Source organism: Aulonocara sp. 'chitande type north' Nkhata Bay, linkage group LG2 (assembly GCF_057382095.1).
Source record: "Aulonocara sp. 'chitande type north' Nkhata Bay isolate Kocher_YH1m ecotype deep benthic linkage group LG2, A_spYH_male_GT1.1, whole genome shotgun sequence".
NCBI lineage: Eukaryota > Metazoa > Chordata > Actinopteri > Cichliformes > Cichlidae > Aulonocara > Aulonocara sp. 'chitande type north' Nkhata Bay.
In genome coordinates this window covers 3,170,640-3,189,698 of record NC_141345.1, presented here as the reverse complement: position 1 = coordinate 3,189,698, position 19,059 = coordinate 3,170,640, and the positions used below count along the sequence as shown (strand labels likewise).

Sequence of the window (19,059 nt, the reverse complement as noted above, 5' to 3'; positions counted from 1 at the left end):
AAGCTTCAAAATGCTTCGAACTATGCAGCAGACATTCACACAAGCAATCAGAACAGGCACGAAGAAACACGCACATACACAGCTCAGAGCGCATTCGCTGATCACTGCTTTCCATTACACACACCGAGGGTGAAACAAATAGAGCGCTGTGCTGGAATGTAATCGCTGTCACATGGTGAGGGCTGCCAAGAACAACTCCTGCCCTGCTAAGCTACAGGGAGCCCAGGCTTAAGGTTTGCCAGTATGTGAGGCTGACTGAAGTTATTTTATCTCAACTGGAAACATCATGATATTCATTTAGGTTTTTTTATGGGTCAGCCTCTGCTGCACTGGATAAGGAGATGCCAGGGATTTTGCCTGTATGTGTCCAAAAAGAGGGAAGAAAGGACCAAAAGAGGAAAAGGTTTGGTGGGTGAGCTCTTCTTACTTTATCCAAACTTATTCAGTCTAGGTTTTGATAGACGATATGGCATCTTTGTGGTGATATGCGGTGTTTAGTATTTGCTCATTTGTTTTTCTTTTGTCTGTAATTTGTCTGACCATTGTATGTGGGGAAAGCTTTTGTTGAGATGTCTACTCCTGGGAAGATTGCGGCATTCAATCAACACACACCTGAATGGCTGAGACCAGCAAACTGCCTAAAACGTCTGCTTTTGCAGAAGTGGTCACATTTTTTCCCTTAGTAGCATCTGGCTGCCAGTAGTAGTACCCTCTAAATTCCTAAGGAAGCAGTAGGCGTGCACCTAGTTTCCTACAGGATTGCGCAGAGAAAACTTTTTTTCACATTGAAGAACAAAGGGAGAAAATTAACCAAAAACAAAAACATTCTGTGGGTCTGTTCGTGTTTGTGCTGTGCATAGGCCTGTATCTATGCCTGTCTCAAGCTGCTCAAAAATAGCCAACAGGCTTGATGGCAATGCCAGAAATAATCGATACAAATGGGCTAATGGCAATGCTTGAGTGCATGGCAGACTGCTTCCTGTGTCTGCCCTTGACACGGCACACTCTCAACGTACAGAGTCATCTGCTGGCATCACAAACAACAGTCTAATGATTGAAAGGCAGCCAGTTGCACGAGCACACACGATGAGATACTCTGGTCTGAATTGAGACTGGTACTCAAAATACCAGATATTGTCATAGTGAAGAATGCAGACCTTTTCATTTCCTGGATTAGCGTCATGCGATGGATTCATAAGAGATAAAATATGCCACCCAACATTAGAGAGACTGATCTTTGTTGTGAATATGAATAAACAGATTCTTGCTACAGCAGCTGAGGTAACAATCAACATCCCCGTGTCCTTGAAAACGACACTGCATCATTATCAGCTCATCGCTGTGGTGGCTCTGGAGAAGAATGCCAATCACAATGTTCTGGGTGTAAATATAAGATTGCATTGCTCCTTGGTTAACCTTTCAGTGTAAGTCAGTGTTCTACCAGGTGAAATAATGTGTTACATGAAAATTAATGGTGTGTGTCAATATTTATTGAGATTTAGCATCGAAAGTAAATAATATGGTCAAACAAAACTCCAATTCCCTAATCGGTGAGAAAGATTACAGAGAGAAACATAGTGCTTGGTTCGATGATTAATTCATGCATAGGAGGATATGCTCAGTGTTTCTCCTGATTTAGAAGAGAGTAGCGTGCTAGCGTGTTGCCTCGGGGCCCAGAGAAGCTTTGAGCGCAGCCCCCTCATCTCATTCTTTCTCAATTGCAAAGACATTGCAAGAGAGCTGCCAATGTGATGAGCCCTGTTGATACAACCACTGCATTTTGTTCAATTATGTATAAAGAATTATTTTTTTTTCCCCAAATCTCCTTTTGGTTTTGAATTCTGCTTTATACTCAATTTGATTGTTTTTACCTTCATACAATAAAGGATTAACCTTCTTTTTGTTTTCAACCCACTCTGTCATAATTAAATGTTGCAGATAATCAGCACATTAGAAAGCTTTCCACCAACGAACCAAGTCATCCTTTGGGTACTTTCAGTTTGCTGCCAAAAAAAGTGAGTCTTTGAATGTTTCAAATGGTAAATGGCCTGTATTTGTATGATAAGATAAGATAACTCTTTATTGTCATTGCACAGTCATACATAGTACAGTAGTACAATGAAATTGGAAAACTGTCCTACGTCGGCACTACATATAACACAACACGACACGATATGACACATCACAACACAACGTATAGCGCTTTTCTAGTCCCTAAGGACCCCAAAGCGCTGGTGCCTCACACACTGGTGATGGCAGCTACATTGTAGCCACAGCCACCCTGGGGCGCACTGACAGAGGCAAGGCTGCCGGACACTGGCGCCACCGGGCCCTCTGACCACCACCAGTAGGCAACGGGTGAAGTGTCTTGCCCAAGGACACAACGACCGAGACTGTCCAAGCCGGGGCTCGAACTGGCAACCTTCCGATTACAAGGCAAACTCCCAACTCTTAAGCCACTCCCATATATCTAACTACACAAAACCTTTGGCTGGTAAGTGGCTCAATCTGTCACATTAGCAAAATATAAATTTATGACCTGATCAAGAAAAATGAGAAGGATCACTAAAATGACCAATCAGAACTTATGGTTTGTCTTTTTTTTTTTGCTTGTTTGTTTTTCCAATCTTCATGTCTTTGTGGAATGAAAAGCCAAAACACAACTATAAGAAATTAATGAAAAATTAAATGTTCAGATAAAAGACATTGCAACATTTGGATAAGTAATTCAAGAAGCAGCAATAAATGGCTGGGGCTCTTTCATATCATTAGTACAAAAATGGATTTGAACAGAACTCTAATGGTCTATTGCTAACATTTAAAATTAATTTTCCTCCTGTTGGAGCAGAAACTACTTTCTTGCTGTTCAACTACTTTTTGCCTCCAATTGCAGTCTCTAATTGTCTTTCCTCAGAAAAGTGCACATATTTTAAAAATATTAGGCTATGTTTTTAGACTAAATCTTGTAGCATGTTTTGTTGCCGACATTTGCAATAAAATGCAACCTGTCTCAAATAGGTAAATGTACAGTGAGCATAGTTATGCCAGTGTGGGGTTTTTTAACATGTCATATTGTCTTTTTTTTTTTATATATATCCTGGCAGAGTCAAAATTGTTAGCCCCTCCTGATGCTAATAGTCAATTCTATATTCTTTTTGCTAACAGTTATCTGCTGACTGCTGGAGGTTTTCTTTTAAAATCTTCACATAAGCTTCTTTCTTCATCCTTTGCACTTTAATGAGATTCCCAGTTCTAGTTGCACTGAAGCATCCCACAGCATAATACTCCCACCGCCATGTTTCACTGTTGAGACAGTCTTCTTTGGGTTATGTGCCTCTCCCTTCTTTCTTCAACCATAAGCAGCATCTCTGTGGCCAAAGAGCTTTAGTTTAGTCTCATCTGACTACAGAACTCACTTCCAGTATCCATAATCTTTCTCCATTGTCTGTTCTGCAAAAGTTTTTCTTGGTCTGTAACCTCACTATATATTACTGTGCACGATTCTAGTGATTGTCTTCTTTGAGACCACAGTTCCCAACTTGGCTAAGGCATCCATGAGTGTCTTGGCAGTTGTTCTGGGGTCTTTGGACACATCTCTCACTGGTTTTCACTCCAGATTCTTTGAAATCTTTTGCTTTCTTTCTCTGCCAGGCTTCTATGTTCTGTACTTTGTGACACTCTAAGAATTTCTTGATGACGTTTTCACTCCAGTTCTTGACACTTATAAATGCTGTGATAACTTTGTATATTCATCTCCTGCTTTGTGAGCATCAGCATTCATTTTCCTCAAGCCTAAACTGATGTATTTTCATATGAGGCCTGGTTCCGTGGGTTTGCAGTTTGTTTTTGGAAAGCAGCTATTATCCTCCACCTGTTGAGGTGGAGCTAGAGGTTGTCTCTCCTCTTGGGATCTCCTGCAAATCATCAGATGCAATTAACTGCCGTTAGTCTCATGTGCACTTATGAGGACGCTGCTTATTTCCTGCTGCCTGGATCACAATTCACTGTTTTCCAGAAGTGCTCCTAGATCACCTGCCTGCCCACGGTCAGCCTCTTCTTGGACCAAGGGTTCTTCTGGATCCTGCACTTGAGTCCTAAAAACCATAGCTTACTAAATCTGACAATTTTATTTTCAGCACAATGTTTTTTCAAGTGATGGCTCAAATCCTTGAAGTTTTTAGACTGTGCATAAATTGGAAGATAACCCTAAGTTTTATCTTGATTTTACTAGCTTTAAACTAAATGAAGTTAAAGTATACTTTTGGAGAGCAGTGGTTTCTGCTGAATAGGGGGTGAATAATATTAACGCTGTTAATTTTTGTTTTTTCTGGAAAAACAATGTTATTCTATGAAGATACAATGTACAATTTGTGCTTTTTTTTTAAAAAAAACAACAACAATTTTTGCATGTTTACAAATTATTTGTTGAAAACCTCTGTCACGGCTGAGCAGCTGATATATTTGCAGTGTGGACCCAAAAAGCAGACAAGGGAGAGATGGCAGTGAAGTTTAAACAAAAAGGGAGCCATTTATTTGGCTGTAAAAACATGAAAACAAAAGAAAAGCAAGGCAAACAGGAGCAAGAACTAAAACCTAAACTGGAAATAACTATGAACAACTATGACAGGAGAAACATGAACACGAACCTGAGCAGGTGCATGCGAGAAACTATGACGAGAAAACATGAACATGGACCTGAACATGAACAGAATCACGAGAGACCTGACGTGACGTAGAGGGAGAAAAACAGACGAACCGACAATGAACAAAGGGAGACAGATGACTTGAATACACAGGAGGGTAATGAGGGAAGTGAGAACACCTGGGGAAAACAGCTGACACAAATGAACCTGAACGCCACAGGGGAAGTACAACTAAACACACTGAACATGGAACATCAGACTCTTCACAATAAAACAGGAACAAGAAAAGGGACGTAGACAAGACAACATGAGCTTGACAAATAGAACATGCAACATGCAGACATGAAATACACGGGGAGACTCAAAAGACACAAGGAGACATAGAAGAAACATAACTGGACCAAAACTCGACTAAACGTAAACTAAAATAATAACAGAAGAACTTCACATGATTTCAATTTAACAATCAAAAATACAAAATAAACTCAGAATGCTGGATCACAGACCCAGCCCGCTGACAATGTCTTGCTGTGTTAAAAAACCCTTTGGGAAAATTTGGATAAAAACCTATTCCATATAGAGACACACTAGTTGTAATTTTATGTAAACAAATAAGAACTAGTGTGTCTCCATATATTTTATGAACTATATAGAGACACACATGTGCACATATCCCAGTGTAATCCATAGACCAAAATCTTTGGAGCTGGATTACCATACTGGCATAGAGCCTATTTTGAGCACAAAAATAAGTTTCTCACACTGCAAAGCATTTGAAAATCACAACAGTAGGTAATTTAAAGTTGTGACTGTCAATATCAATAAATTATATGCTGTCATAAAAGTACACTGCTAACAGCATGTTCATGTTTACCAGCTTTTCCCAAGCTTCTCCCTCCTCTTTCCCTTTTTGATTTTGTGCTCTGTAGGGGTAGATCGAGTCATGCGTGATGCATTCAGAGACTCCTCCTGTGGCGGAGGAGTTTTACTGATTCCGAGCCTAAAGGATTTCTTCCAAGAGCAATCTTACTGATATTTGTGGGGAACAGACGTGACGAATGACATGAGCAGAGCACCTACTGAAGCCATTTTCCACAATTGGAAATACTGTATGCATTTGAATATATAAAAAATATAACAGCCATGGGGAACACATTCCTGTAACAAATTCCTCACAGCGGCATGAGTTAATAGAGGAAACTGCATGCTTCGAGCTCTGAGCGACAAAACAAACATTAATAAAAAAAGAAAAGAAACCAAAAATACTGACGCTGTTCCTTAGTAGCAATTCTCAACTTGAGGAATATTTAGACATATAAAGCAATCTATTTGGTTACTTCAACAGAGAAGATAGTTTTCTCTACTTTCTTTTCCTTCTTTACCTTTAAGAACAGAAACTAAACCATCTTAATCAGTGACTCACTGCTATAATTATCTACATTCAGAATGTCCTATATGAATCATGCACATTTCCACATCATAATTATAATACAATATGTCAATATAGTCTCAGTGGGTTCTGCTAGATGCCTACAATATGTACAGTAGACAAAGATATGGTATTATAAATGTATCTTGCTATAATGCTTCGCATATTACAGAGAGCAATTTGACATTGCACTGGTATGTAAAGATGTGAATGAAAACCGGGCGGAATTTCAATGCAAATGCAAATGCACAGACATGGATATACAGACAAGGGTTGAGTGGGTACATATGAATACAAATAAGGTTGCTTTTTCCCCCCAGCAGATACCCAGGATGTATCATTAGCACAGCACAGAGTAGGGAAGGTGTAAAAGGTGTTAGGAGAAGCTGAGACACTTGAAAGAAATAAAAGACGACAAATAAGAAGCACGAGAGATCACTGCTGAAATGGTCATACAATCCCACTCCTCTTTAACACCTGAGTGTATATGTTCAGTGTCAAGACAAAAAGGAAAACCAGTGATATATTTTCCAGATTTATTCTGTGCATATTGGTGTGAGCCTGCAGAGCAGATGTTTTCCCCCAGAAACATTATTTCGTTTTACTGATTGTGGAAGTTAATGTGTTTATGTTCATTCATCCAGACATGGATCAGCATACTTATCACTATTTTATGCTTATGAGACTCTGCGGAATTTTTTTTTCTTCCTGTTTTTAATCTGTTAAATTTTAACAATAAGCCACATGGAGAGGTGCTGGGACTCCAGAGTGGATCCGTCCTTCGTTGGTTAGTTGCATTGCCTAAATATCACTACTTCCCCTTTCATTCAATATAGATAGCTTGTTGCGGAAGAGCAAGCAGAACAAGAAGCTGACAGAAGTGCGAAACTGTTAACATATTTTAGTAAAGTAGCAAATTATGGAACTTTCAATACTCAGAGATTTAACACTAGCATCCCCAGGCTTCTACCTTTCTACCTATAAAACCCGGAGAGCAGTCAAATGGTGGAAGTGGAAGCTAAATTGGCTAGTCATTCATATGTATATTAGGTCGTTACCTAGGAATTCTGGAGGGAGGGGAGTGGGGGTGAGTGATTGAGGGGGTGGGGGAGCTGCTAAAAGCTGTGAACTTCCTTTTGTGTTTCATCTTGATGCATTCTCAATCATCCAGGGAAATAAATCTCCAAAAGTCACCAACTTGGAGTGTTTCAGTTTGCCATCTTAGGGAGAAATCAACACACATGGGTGTATGTCCTTTGTTGCTGAGATTTATTGATAAAAACAGTACAAAAAACCAACCATTTGTACACATATTTACAAATGGCCTGCTGAGTGGTGCATGGAGCATGTTCATTGGTTCATGGACCTCCCTGAACTAATGGCATTTATTGCAATTGTCATCTTGCGGGGGGTTAACAGGGTTCCATCTCTAAATGACTGCTGGTCAGCAAACCTGGGAAACCCACAGATAATTGGAACTATGGCACGAAACCGCTTCCAAGACATCATGCAACACCTACGCTTTGATGACAAGTCCACCCGCAGTGATCGAGCAAAGACTGATAAGTTCGCTGCAATTTCCAGTGTGTGGGGATCATTTGTCACCAACTGCATCACGTGCTACAACCCTGGTCTACATATCACCGTTGATGAACAGCTTTTCCCATCAAAGACTCGGTGCTGTTTCCTGCAGTATATTGCAAGTAAACCGGACAAGTTTGGGATCAAGTTTTGGGTGGCCTGCGACCTAAAATCCAAGTACATTTGCAATGTCTTCCCATATCTTGGCAAGGACCCCAATCGTCCCACTGGGGAGAGACTTTCTGAAAATGTAGTAATGAGGCTGATGGAACCATTCCTAGACAAGGGCAGAAATGTTACCACGGACAATTTCTTCACATCGCTTTCACTTGCGCAAAAACTTCTTGGACGGAAAACCACCATCCTCGGCACAGTCAACAAGAGTCGCAGGGAAATTCCTCAATCCACTAGACAGACAGATCGCAATGAATTCACCACTCAGGTATGTTGCAGGTCTTTTGTGGTTCTATGTTTATGTGTTTCATTGTGTGTAAAAGGGCTATGGAAATAACAATTTATCTTATTTCTTAGGTGTTTTCAACCTCTGCTGCCACGCTGACGGCGTATGCGGCCAAACGGAAGAAGACAGTCTATATTCTTAGCAGCATGCACAGCGTGGTTCAGACTGATAACACTACCAAAAGGAAGCCAAACACTGTCACCCTTTACAACAAAACAAAGTGTGGCGTGGATGTGATGGACCAGATGGTTCGGGAGTACACTGTCCGCAAAGGAACACGGCGCTGGCCAGTTGCCGTGAAAATGTTGAAATGTACTCACTCACTTTTTATCATTATTTGTAAATATGTGTACAAATGGTTGGTTTTTTGTACTGTTTTCATCAATAAATATCAGCAACAAAGGACATACAAAGGACATGTGTTGATTTCTCCCTAAGATGGCAAACTGAAACACTCCACTCCCCCACCCCCTCAATCACTCACCCCCACTCCCCTCCCTCCAGAATTCCTAGGTAACGACCTAATATACATATGAATGACTCCAGCATTTGACTGACTGCTCTCCGGCTTTTAAAGGTAGAAACGCAAAATGATGACTCCGCGGGGGTCTAAGGTAGAAAACCAAAATGACTGCTCTCCGGGGGTCTAATTAAACAACTACATTATCTGCTTTAGAAACATTCTAAGAGTAGGACTGAAGAGGGGGTAGTCATCAGCCATTCATCACACTGCCTCGCTAAAGCACTGTGCAGTCAGTGTATTGCTGGTGTCTCTGCTGAATCAAACTAATAACGTTTGGGAAGCTGCAGAGCCATATCAGAAAAGCTGGTATGACATAGCCACTTAAATAAACACCTCCTTCAGCAAATAATAATAATCATTACAACCATTTTTACTAATATTGTCCTGCTGCAGGGACACTAGAAGAATTTGTATTTGTGTTGTTACCTTTCGTAATGAGAAACTGTGTTTATTAATGTTTTGTTTGTTTTTCAGTGTTTTAGGAAGGTAGATAAAAAAGTAGGTCTTCTTTAAAAGTGCCCAATATGTGGAACATTACAACTGTCATAAAAACTCACTGGCTACTTCATTAGGTACACCTATTCAACTATTTGTAGACAAATATCTTTAGCCAATCACATGGCAGGAACAATATATTTTGTGACGAAGACATGGTATCTGCTAAAGTTCAGCATCAGGATGGGAAAGAAAGGTTATATACGTGACTTTGGCATGGCATGGTTGTACACAGACTGGTTGGTATGAGTACTTCAGAAACTACTAATTTACCATCTCAAATTGGTTTCTTGAACATGACAGTGACTTCACTGTACTCAACTGGCCTCTACTAATTTCTATATTTCCATATTTCTAAAGAGTGTAGAAGATACCTGCTCTGTCACTTGCCTCTCTTTGCAGTTTCCAGACCTTTTAAATGAAGATAAAGAGTCAAAACTGGTATGAACTTTTAAAGCAAATACTTTTACTATTATACTTTTATACATCAAAGCAGTACGTTAGACAACTAAATTTTAAACTAAACAGCGCACTTGCAAGGATAGCTCATGGTTTCTAGTTGTTACAGTAAAGCAACACCTTTATTTTTTTTTTCCTGGTATTACTGAGTCCTAATTCATCACAGTACTCAATGCAGTCTAAGATGACAAAAGAAAGAAAAATTAGATCATACAGTGAAACTTACTCAACTAACAGCTTTTTATTTATCACTAAGCAAGGTAATGACAAACTAAATGAATGCATGCTGTATATTCATTTTTTTAATCCTTTAGAAGCTAAAATATGAGGTAATTAGTTGTTTTAAACAAATGATTGTGCACAACAACAAAGCTTAAACTAGATCCATAAGGAAGAAGAAAAGACACTACAGAGAGGTGATATGATTTAAAATACAAGCCACACTTGTTATGTTTTGGTGACACCTAGAATCAACTGCCTTTCTCATTGTTCTTACAGTGGACAAGATCAAGTATTTGGTAAGTTGAATGTTACAGAAAGAGTGACAGCACCCACAATAAGTGTGGTCAGTGACAGTAAAATGTGTATCCAACATTTAAAATGATTCTCATATGCATCTGCTCATGTTTAGTTATACTTGAATTTTTAAAGTAAATGTTTAAATGGACCGGTTCCTATATAGCACTTTTCTACTCTATTCAAGCATTCAAAGCGCTTTATACAACATTTCTCATTCATCCATTCATATACAACCATTTTTTCTATGCCTAAGTGCTTTCTATCTAACATTCACACTCCGATGAGCTCATTTGACAGCAGCTTGGGGTTCAGTATCTTACCCAAGGATACTTTGACATGCAGACTGCAGAAACCGGGGATTGAACCACCAACCTTCCAATTAGTAGATATCCACAGACACCCAAAAGATCATGCAGATGAAAACGCTCCCTTCACTGGTAAATTAAAATATAGTTCTGCAGTTGAGTGTCAAATATCTAGATTTCCACTGCTTACATGGGAAGTCCCCAAAAAAGCTTGCAGTCATTATATTACAGTGGATGGGATTTATCAGGTGATATGAATAACTGACAATACATTTGTTACAAGCAAACTTTGGGAAAGATGTGACCAAAACTTTACTGTTTTGTGGAATTTAAGAGTGAATAGACGTATGTCATATTATTGCTTTGACTACATCATAATTTATTTCTTCCCTCCTCTAAAAAGCCAAACTCTTATTTCTGATATTAATAATTTCTTCCATTTGCACTCCAGTAGGAAACAGTAACTACTTTATAAGAACCTAAATTCTTAGCTATATTTATAATTTGTATCCAACTGCTATAATTACAACAATTATTTATTTTTTTTTTTTTTGGTGTAATAGAAAAATCTTTAGCTCGCTGATCCACATTTGACCCCAAAGCAGCTCTTACTATGGGAGAATGAATGCAACCAGGGCTAATGTAAAAATAAATAAATACACATCCAAATCCCTCATTGTCTTCTAACTCCCAAAGACGGTGTTTCTCCCAATTTGTGGATTTGATTTGCTTCATATAAACCATTCAGCTTACCTCTGTACAGGGTGAGCACAAAGCCTCATTATTTTTACAGCTAGTCAAACACTGCAGCGGTCCAAAATGTCCAACATTGTCTCTAATCTGCACAAAGCACTTCTGATTTGTTCTGCATCAAATGACTGGTGAGAAGATATAGTTCCGTGCTCTACTCACTCTTGCTTAATTTGAAGCTGTTTACAGCTTGGGATTAATGTTTGTACACACACACACACACACCTACACACACACACACACACACACACACACACACACTATGTGGTAACTTGCCATATTATTCATGGGGATCCCATTTCCCCAATGATTTGTTTTATCATTAAAGTGTATCAAAGTTTGTTTTTTCAGCCTTGCCACCAGATACGCTTTGAGCAGCATGATATGCGTGACATCAATGGGAGTCTCTCAAGGAACGAGAGGGAAGGAGTGTGTTAGGACTCTTTAAATTATTATAGAATTGATTTAGTAATTGACTAAGACACGGAAAAGGCTTACAAATAGTAAAATTAAAACCCCTGAAATCTGGGCCACATTTACAGCAGTTAGCCTCGTGGCTTAAACCTCATCCATCAGTATTACAAGGACATAGTGAGTCTGAGCAAATATATACAAAGCACTTTAGAAGAATGCAGCCTTTTCTTGAAATAAACTCCTAGATCTCAATATGATTCTCAGGCAGCAGTAAAAACAAAATCCACTCCTTCGAGTGACTAAATGATTGATGGCTAAAATTCCCAAAAGAGTGCCACATACATCAGGCCCTGTCACTAGCAACTACAGAAGAATAGGTTTTCACCCAGCCTTGAACAATTTAATTATCATTAACATGTAATTGGAGCTAAATAAGCCCTGCGGGGATCATACTGTAGCTTTTCCTGTGGGTGATGTAGGAAAAGTGGGGCACAAATAACCAAAGGCGGACCGTCTCTAGAATTGCTAGTAAGCATAGGATGATGTGGAGGTGGAGGATAGTACAAGAAAAAATATAGCACCAGCAGAACAAGGTGAGATCTGCAAGAGGAAAATGTACAAAAATTCAAAGTAAATGGAAATAAAAGATATCTTGAATTAGGAGGACACTGGTAGACGTGATAGATGTGAATAGAGATAGAGGTGTTGTCATAATAACAAAGATGAAGACAAAAACAGACTCAGAGGTCTCCCTTTGCCCTCAGACAGACGCTGAGCGTAGGTGGTTGGCTCTCTGCAGTTATCTGAGCCATGCGGCAAATAAATTCATAGCATGCCACTGAGCTACCCACACGAACCCCTGTGGGCATTCCCTGCAGTGAATAACAGTGGGCATGTCCCTACGTGCCACAGCCTGAACCTTAACAATGCTTGTTATTGTTATCAATATGGTTAACACTAATCAACTAAACTATGGCAGAAAGTCTGTTTGGAGGAAGCAAAGTCATACCTGCAAGTGAACTGTGATGATTCAGCAACAGCCTATTTTTGTCTGACTACAACAGTATGCAAAAATAGGACGCGGTAGCTCCAGCCTCACTGGAAAAACGCCATGATTGAAACTGTCCTCCCACACTAAAATGACCAACTAGTTTGTTCACGAAAACAGGTGTTATTTAATTGTTATTACACTTTTCAGTTGAACTCAATAGAGAGGGCGTAGTAAAAGTAAAAACTCCCTCCTACCAGGAAGAAACAGTAACCAGGCTCAGGGAGGCGCAGTCATCTGCCACAACTAGAATGAGGTGAGGGCAGGAAAACAAGACAAAAGACACATTGTGGAAGAGAGCCAGAGACTAATAAGAACTTAAGATTTAATGCAGAGTGGTGTATAAACACAGAGAGTGAAAAAAGGTGAGTGAAGAAAGAACACTCAGTCCATTATGGGAAGCCTCCAGCAGCCTGTGTCTATTGCAGTGCAACTAAGGGAGGGTCCAGGGTCACCTGATCCGGCCCTAACTATATGCTGTATCAAAAAGGAACACTTTAAGCCTTTAATGTTAAAAGTAGAGAGGGTGTCTGTCTCCCAAATCCAAACTGGGAGCTGGTTCTACAGAAGGGGTTATGTGGTATAGTTAAGATGCTTCTAGAAGCCATGTTAAATAATTCTATTTAAACCAGTGACCTTTGCACAAACTCTAAGATTTTAGGTAAAATAAATCACACAAACATAAAATGGGCAGAACATTTAAATGTTAAGCTTCCTTTGTTTTCCAAAACTGTTAAATCCATGAATCTTTTTCACTCTTTACAAAAATCTTGATAAGGGAAAAAGGCTGATGTGCCACCTAATGACATTTAAATTGATAAATGCCACGGCTGAGGAGATTCTTAGTGCCATGTCACATTACACATTATTTTGTTCCTGTTCTGAAAGAATCATTAGAAATTGTCACTGTTCATGGCTAAGATTGTTAAGCCCGTTGTCTTTTCTCATAAGGTCAGCAGTTCAACATCCAATCCTGATTTAACCAGCAATTCAGTTTCTTTGACTCTCCAACTTCTCCAACCCTAATCCGATAATCGAGTGGATTTCAGGTCTAAATTTATCCAAACAATTAGTGAAAACATACGTGAACAGCAAGGGCTGTGAGATGAAACTCAAACCTAATCAAAAGTTGGGTGTTGTTTTGTTCCACCTCTATTTCAACAGCCTTTTAAGGTAAACTGTGTACACTCTATTAAATGGAAACACTCCACTCAATGGTAGGAACAAAAACTAATAAGACTGTTTACTTGGAGGACTTGTTGCCTTGGTCAGATTGCCAGCAATCTTGCAGTGGGGCAGATGAGTAAGACTAAGAGGTTTTAAATAGACAAAAAGCAATCATTCAAAGTATACAGCTATTCTAGCAACCCATTTTATCGTCTGTAAATAGTCTGAATCAAACATGGATGTCTGAACCAGGTTTAATGGGACTGAATAGAACTGCACTCACTAACAGCTATAAACAGGATAGTGGCATAGAGTAAAAGCCAAAAGCCAGTCAGATTCATCCTCTGAGAACCCTGATAAAGTATAAGATATAAGGAGAGTCAGTCAATTACACACATGCCCATTATTACCATTTCTTTCAAAGTGCTGTAGAAGCACCATCACAAACAGACATAATAGCTTCAGAAACACACACGGATTAGTTGGATTAATTTTCACTTTGAAATGGATCGTTCAACTACAAAGACAGATGGAATGTGACAGCTGCACAAGCCTAGCATTTTTTCTCTCTCACAGTTTTAAAAGATGCTTCATTCAGCGATATCATGGCTCAATAAAGGCAAAATAAGCCCCCTTTTCTCGATTTTTCAAATTTATTAAAGGCATCCAGTCGAATGGACACAACTGAGAAATGAAAAAGGAATCAAAGATAATTCTCTGATTGTCCACTGAATAAATTACAAAAGAGCTAAAAGAACAACTGATCCCTTTATAAACCAGTCTGAGAAAAATAGCATAAATTCACTGAAACCTCCTACACTCTCATACTGTATTTTCTTATATAATAGTTACAGATGGCTGAATAGTCTCACCAATATGGTTGGAGTAATAAATGTCTCTTTTATATATGTATTCATAATCAGTTAGCAGTGATTATGATAGACACAGTGCAATACAATGCTGTGGTCCACTTGTTTGGGGCTATTATCTCAGTGCTGCATAAGACATTAAACCACAACTTGATATAAGCAATAAAAACAGCATGTCTACATATTTTGCCAAAGGCATCAAAGTGCTATTTTGTAGTCAATAGCACATGCTACACAGCTGGTGAGGGTGAGTGTGAGTGGAGTGGCTCATGGTGTAATGATTTTGCCAATTTTCTATGTAAGACGCCAAAAAAGTGATCAAACCCCTAACCTTCTGTTATCAGCACTGAGTCCAATTAGCTGAGCGACACTGTGTCATGCTGATAAATTCACAGTGCCACTGCCGTCTGTTAGAGAATGCATTTTGTTACACTGTTTACTCCTTATCTTAATTTGTTTAATTCTCTGAGCATACAGGGCAATCAGCAAATTTTGAAAAGCTGCTTTTCCCCGTCTACTCAGGAGTTTGGGGCATCGCTGTAAGGGTGTCTGTGTTGGTCAGGTGTTGACTTTGATCTAACAGAAATATCTCAAAATGTATTAAATGGTTTGACGAGAATGAACTGAAGTCATCTACTGTCAATCAAGTAGCTCTACCATCACTTCAAATACCTGGATAGCAATACCATTTTCAATTTCTATAAGCAGCGAATTTACTTTCCTGTGTCACAAAGTTTAGGGACTGTCACAGTCTGGCGAGGGCAGACTGTATGAATTGAAAAAAAGGACCCAAAATGCAGACTCCAAGGAACAGGGAACAAAACTTGAATGTTAACAAAAGGTGAGCCGTTTAATATGGCTGGTAGAAAAGGTACAAACAAAGGGCAAGGCAAACTGAAGCAAAATTAACACAAACCTAAACTGGGGAATCTAAACAAACAATAAGAAAAACCTAGACAAGAAACTTGGAAGCATGGCATGGCATGGACAACAGACGACCTGACAATCACACACTGAAAACAGAGGACTTAAATACACAGGAGGTGATTAGGGGAAGTGGAGACACATGAGGAAACAGCTGGCACACATGAACATAATGACGTCACAGTGGGAGAGTAAAACTGAACATGATGAACACAGAACACCAGACCTCTTCACAATAAAACAGGAAACATAATGAGACATAGACATGACAACCCGAACTTGACAACGTAAGACACAGACATGAAACGCATGAAGAGCAGGGGAGATTTAACATGGTTGGAAACACGAGGGGAAAATAATAACTAGAAACACTTAGGCATAATAATACAAACTTGATAACATAAGACACGCAGCATGAAACACGAAGGGTGAGGGGAAGCTTAAATACAGGGGAAGAAAACACAAGGAGTCTAATAACCAAATGAACTTAGATAACCTAATGAACAAAATAAACTCAAACTTAAAACGCTGGGTCAAGAGACCCAGGACCATGACAGAGACTCAAACACAGAAGAAAAGGTTAGTTAATGCACACAAATCCAAATATGAAAACCTAGAAGGAGCTGCAAAGGAAAGCAAAACAGAAAACTAGGAGCACCGGAGATGCACATAGGCAAGCAAAAAGGATGGACTGAAAAGAACACGAGGAGAGCAGCTGGACGAAACTGAACACAGAACTAAACAGGCAATGCTAATGCGAGTGAGGGAGACAACGGAGGGAAAACAGACAAAGAAAGAAAGACAAGGAAAAGAACATACCCGAAAGGAAAAGCAATAAAAAGAAGCAGTAACAACAAAGGCAAAGTGAAGCACAACAGATCCAGTGATTCACAAGAAATAACCTCCCTTCCAAGGAAAAGGTTGTAACCTCAAGCTGTTATCAACAAGTTGGCCAACGCAGATGCTGCGTGTGAAATATAAAAATAGAATAATATGTGTACTGGCAGTATCATCTTTAGAGACATCGGCATCTTAGAAATCATGGGTGAAAAAAAAGAGTTGTCTACCACCCTCAAAGTTTTAAAAAGACGTATTTTAATCAAAATCATAATCATTTCATAATCCTTACCACACAGTGAGTGGAAATGATTCAAGCTGAAACCTGATCTGTGATGAGATTCAAATCCCAGCATCCTGTTCAAAAGCCAGCTGTGTTTGTACAAACGCAGTCTCACGTAATACAGACTCTGTCGTTCCTTTTAACTGGAAATGCGCCTATATGGCATTTTAGGCATGTTTAAATGTATTTTCTCCAATGGAAGGAAGGAAAGGCCAGTATGCTTACTTTGGAAAACCTGTTAACCTTCCACCTGCTTACCTCAACTGCAAAGGCGCACATTTGTCACTGAGAGCACTTAGCTCAAAGCACTACAGTGCTTAATTACAACCTCACTGAGCTGTTAGCCAGACTTCAGAAAATAATACTGCAGTACAACAGGGAAAGTTTCAATTAGTTCAGTCTAGGTACAGTATACTATAAAGGATAATGCAGGAGACTTTAAACAAAAGAAGGAAGCTCTCGTGACTTTATTAGAACAAAGCCTCAACCACCTGTCAATCAGTGCCAGACAGGCCATTATAAAGCCAGTTGTCTGCTCTTGTCCAGCCGCTGGCACTGAACGCAGTCAGGCGTTTCATCTGGACAGCACTCACCCTCAAGGTTAGACAGCTCTTCGGCAAAGCTCTTCCTCATTCATTCATTCTTTCCCTCTTGCCACTCCCCTTTTCCTACATAGCATCTCTCTCGTGTGAAGATTTAATACCCGTTCTCTATCTCTCTCCTCCTCCCCACATCGACGTCGTCCTGTATTCCTCTCTTCCTCTCTCAGCCTGATGAAGTCAGAGTGTTGCTCGGATATAAACAGCCACTGCAGGCCATCCATAGTGATCTCATTACACAGGACTGCAGGGGAAACTGTCCTACCCAATTTAACAACTATCCTTCCTTAACCTCCCCCTCCCCCTTCTTAGATACATCAGGGTCAAGTAAGCAATTAAGGGGCCAATTGTCTAAACAGGATGCCAGTTGAATGGAAGATATAAAAATCATACAGCAAGCCCGGACAGCATTAACCTATATTATATGAATAATTAATAAGCTGACTGGAAAGAGACGTGAAATGTGTTATTGTGTGACAGCACATTATCAGACAATGCTTTTAATTACCTGAACACAGTGAATAGCAACATGAAGAATCATTAGGTGGAAAATGGGAAACAAGCAAAGAACAGTGTAAATGGATATCACATTAGCTCCGGTGCTACTGTGTGACGGGCTGCATGTGAACTTGTTGTTTTCCCCACAGGGATATAACCACAAAATGACAACAGCCATAAATAAGGGTGCGACTTTAAAACTCTGGGTTATTATTAATAGATGCTGCACAAACAAATTCTATGTATAGATGTTGTAAAGCCAAAAGCCACTCCAACATTACATTATTACTTCAGTGTGCATCTCTAAAGTGCTTATAAAGAGGACAGGAATAAGCTTTGCCTTTTTCGTTCGTTCCATCAGTGCTTCAACTGGCTTTAGAAACATTAAGTTAAACTGAGTGAATCTCAACATGCCAAGATGTGTTTGGACTGTGATGATGGTGAAACAGTTCCATAAAAAAAAAGCTGATTGGATGCAGCTTACAATCATCTGCGCCTTGAAAAAAGCATGTTTATATCTTTTGAGAAAAACTAGCAGATACAGAAGGGCAATCAGCAATTTTGTTACCATAGAGCTGAGAATGTCAACTGCGAGCAATCAAGACGGGTTCATTTCACCCAAAAAGTCTGCAGTCAGCCTCTGTTCCCAGGTACATACGGCATGCTTCTTTGAGACAATCATCCATACAGATGGTTCCAGGCTTTTCCAAATGGCTTTGACCTCTGTGAAAACCAGCGTGAGTGCTAACTTACCGGATATTGTGCGATTTGCGTTTGATCTCATTCCAGCAGAGGTTCATTTCTCCTGTTTGATTCGGGCCACCCCCTCTCAGTCTCCTACACTCAGTGCCCTCCTCCTGCCCCTCACCGTCCACTGTGGACTGGCATGGCACACAGTGGCATCCCGGCCACGAAGGCCGCCCCGCAGCTAAAAACACACACACAGCAGGACACACACAGGTGAGTATTACAGTTTGGACAAATTTGAATTGATTGCTAATAGATGGTGTTCTGCTCTTATATTTAAAACCATTGAGGTAAAAAAAAAAAAACCAAAAAAACTAAACCCTAAACTTTTGTTGTGACATAACACTAGTTGAGAAAGAAACAAAAGATAAAAGATTCGGTGCTACAGTGATGGCTTTCCAATGCGTTAAATTCTTTCTTCACAATATTAAACTGATATGTTTTGGAGTCTGACAAGCCTGGATCTGTTTCACAAACATGAAAGCCATATATACAGACACAGCAACCTA

The 19,059-nt window shown here is 39.6% G+C and overlaps 1 protein-coding gene across 4 annotated transcripts in view; it reads right to left on the bottom strand.

Annotated features, from left to right (window-relative positions):
* The window catches only part of drp2 (dystrophin related protein 2), a 179,802-nt gene that overhangs the window by 60,380 nt on the left and 100,363 nt on the right, over positions 1-19,059 (bottom strand). For all 4 annotated transcript variants that reach the window (XM_086302105.1, XM_086302079.1, XM_086302096.1 and 1 more), the window contains one exon: positions 18,557-18,731. In XM_086302105.1, coding sequence (XP_086158231.1) covers positions 18,557-18,603 — 47 coding nt within the window. In that variant the 5' untranslated portion in view covers positions 18,604-18,731. The remainder of the gene's footprint in view (positions 1-18,556; positions 18,732-19,059) is intronic.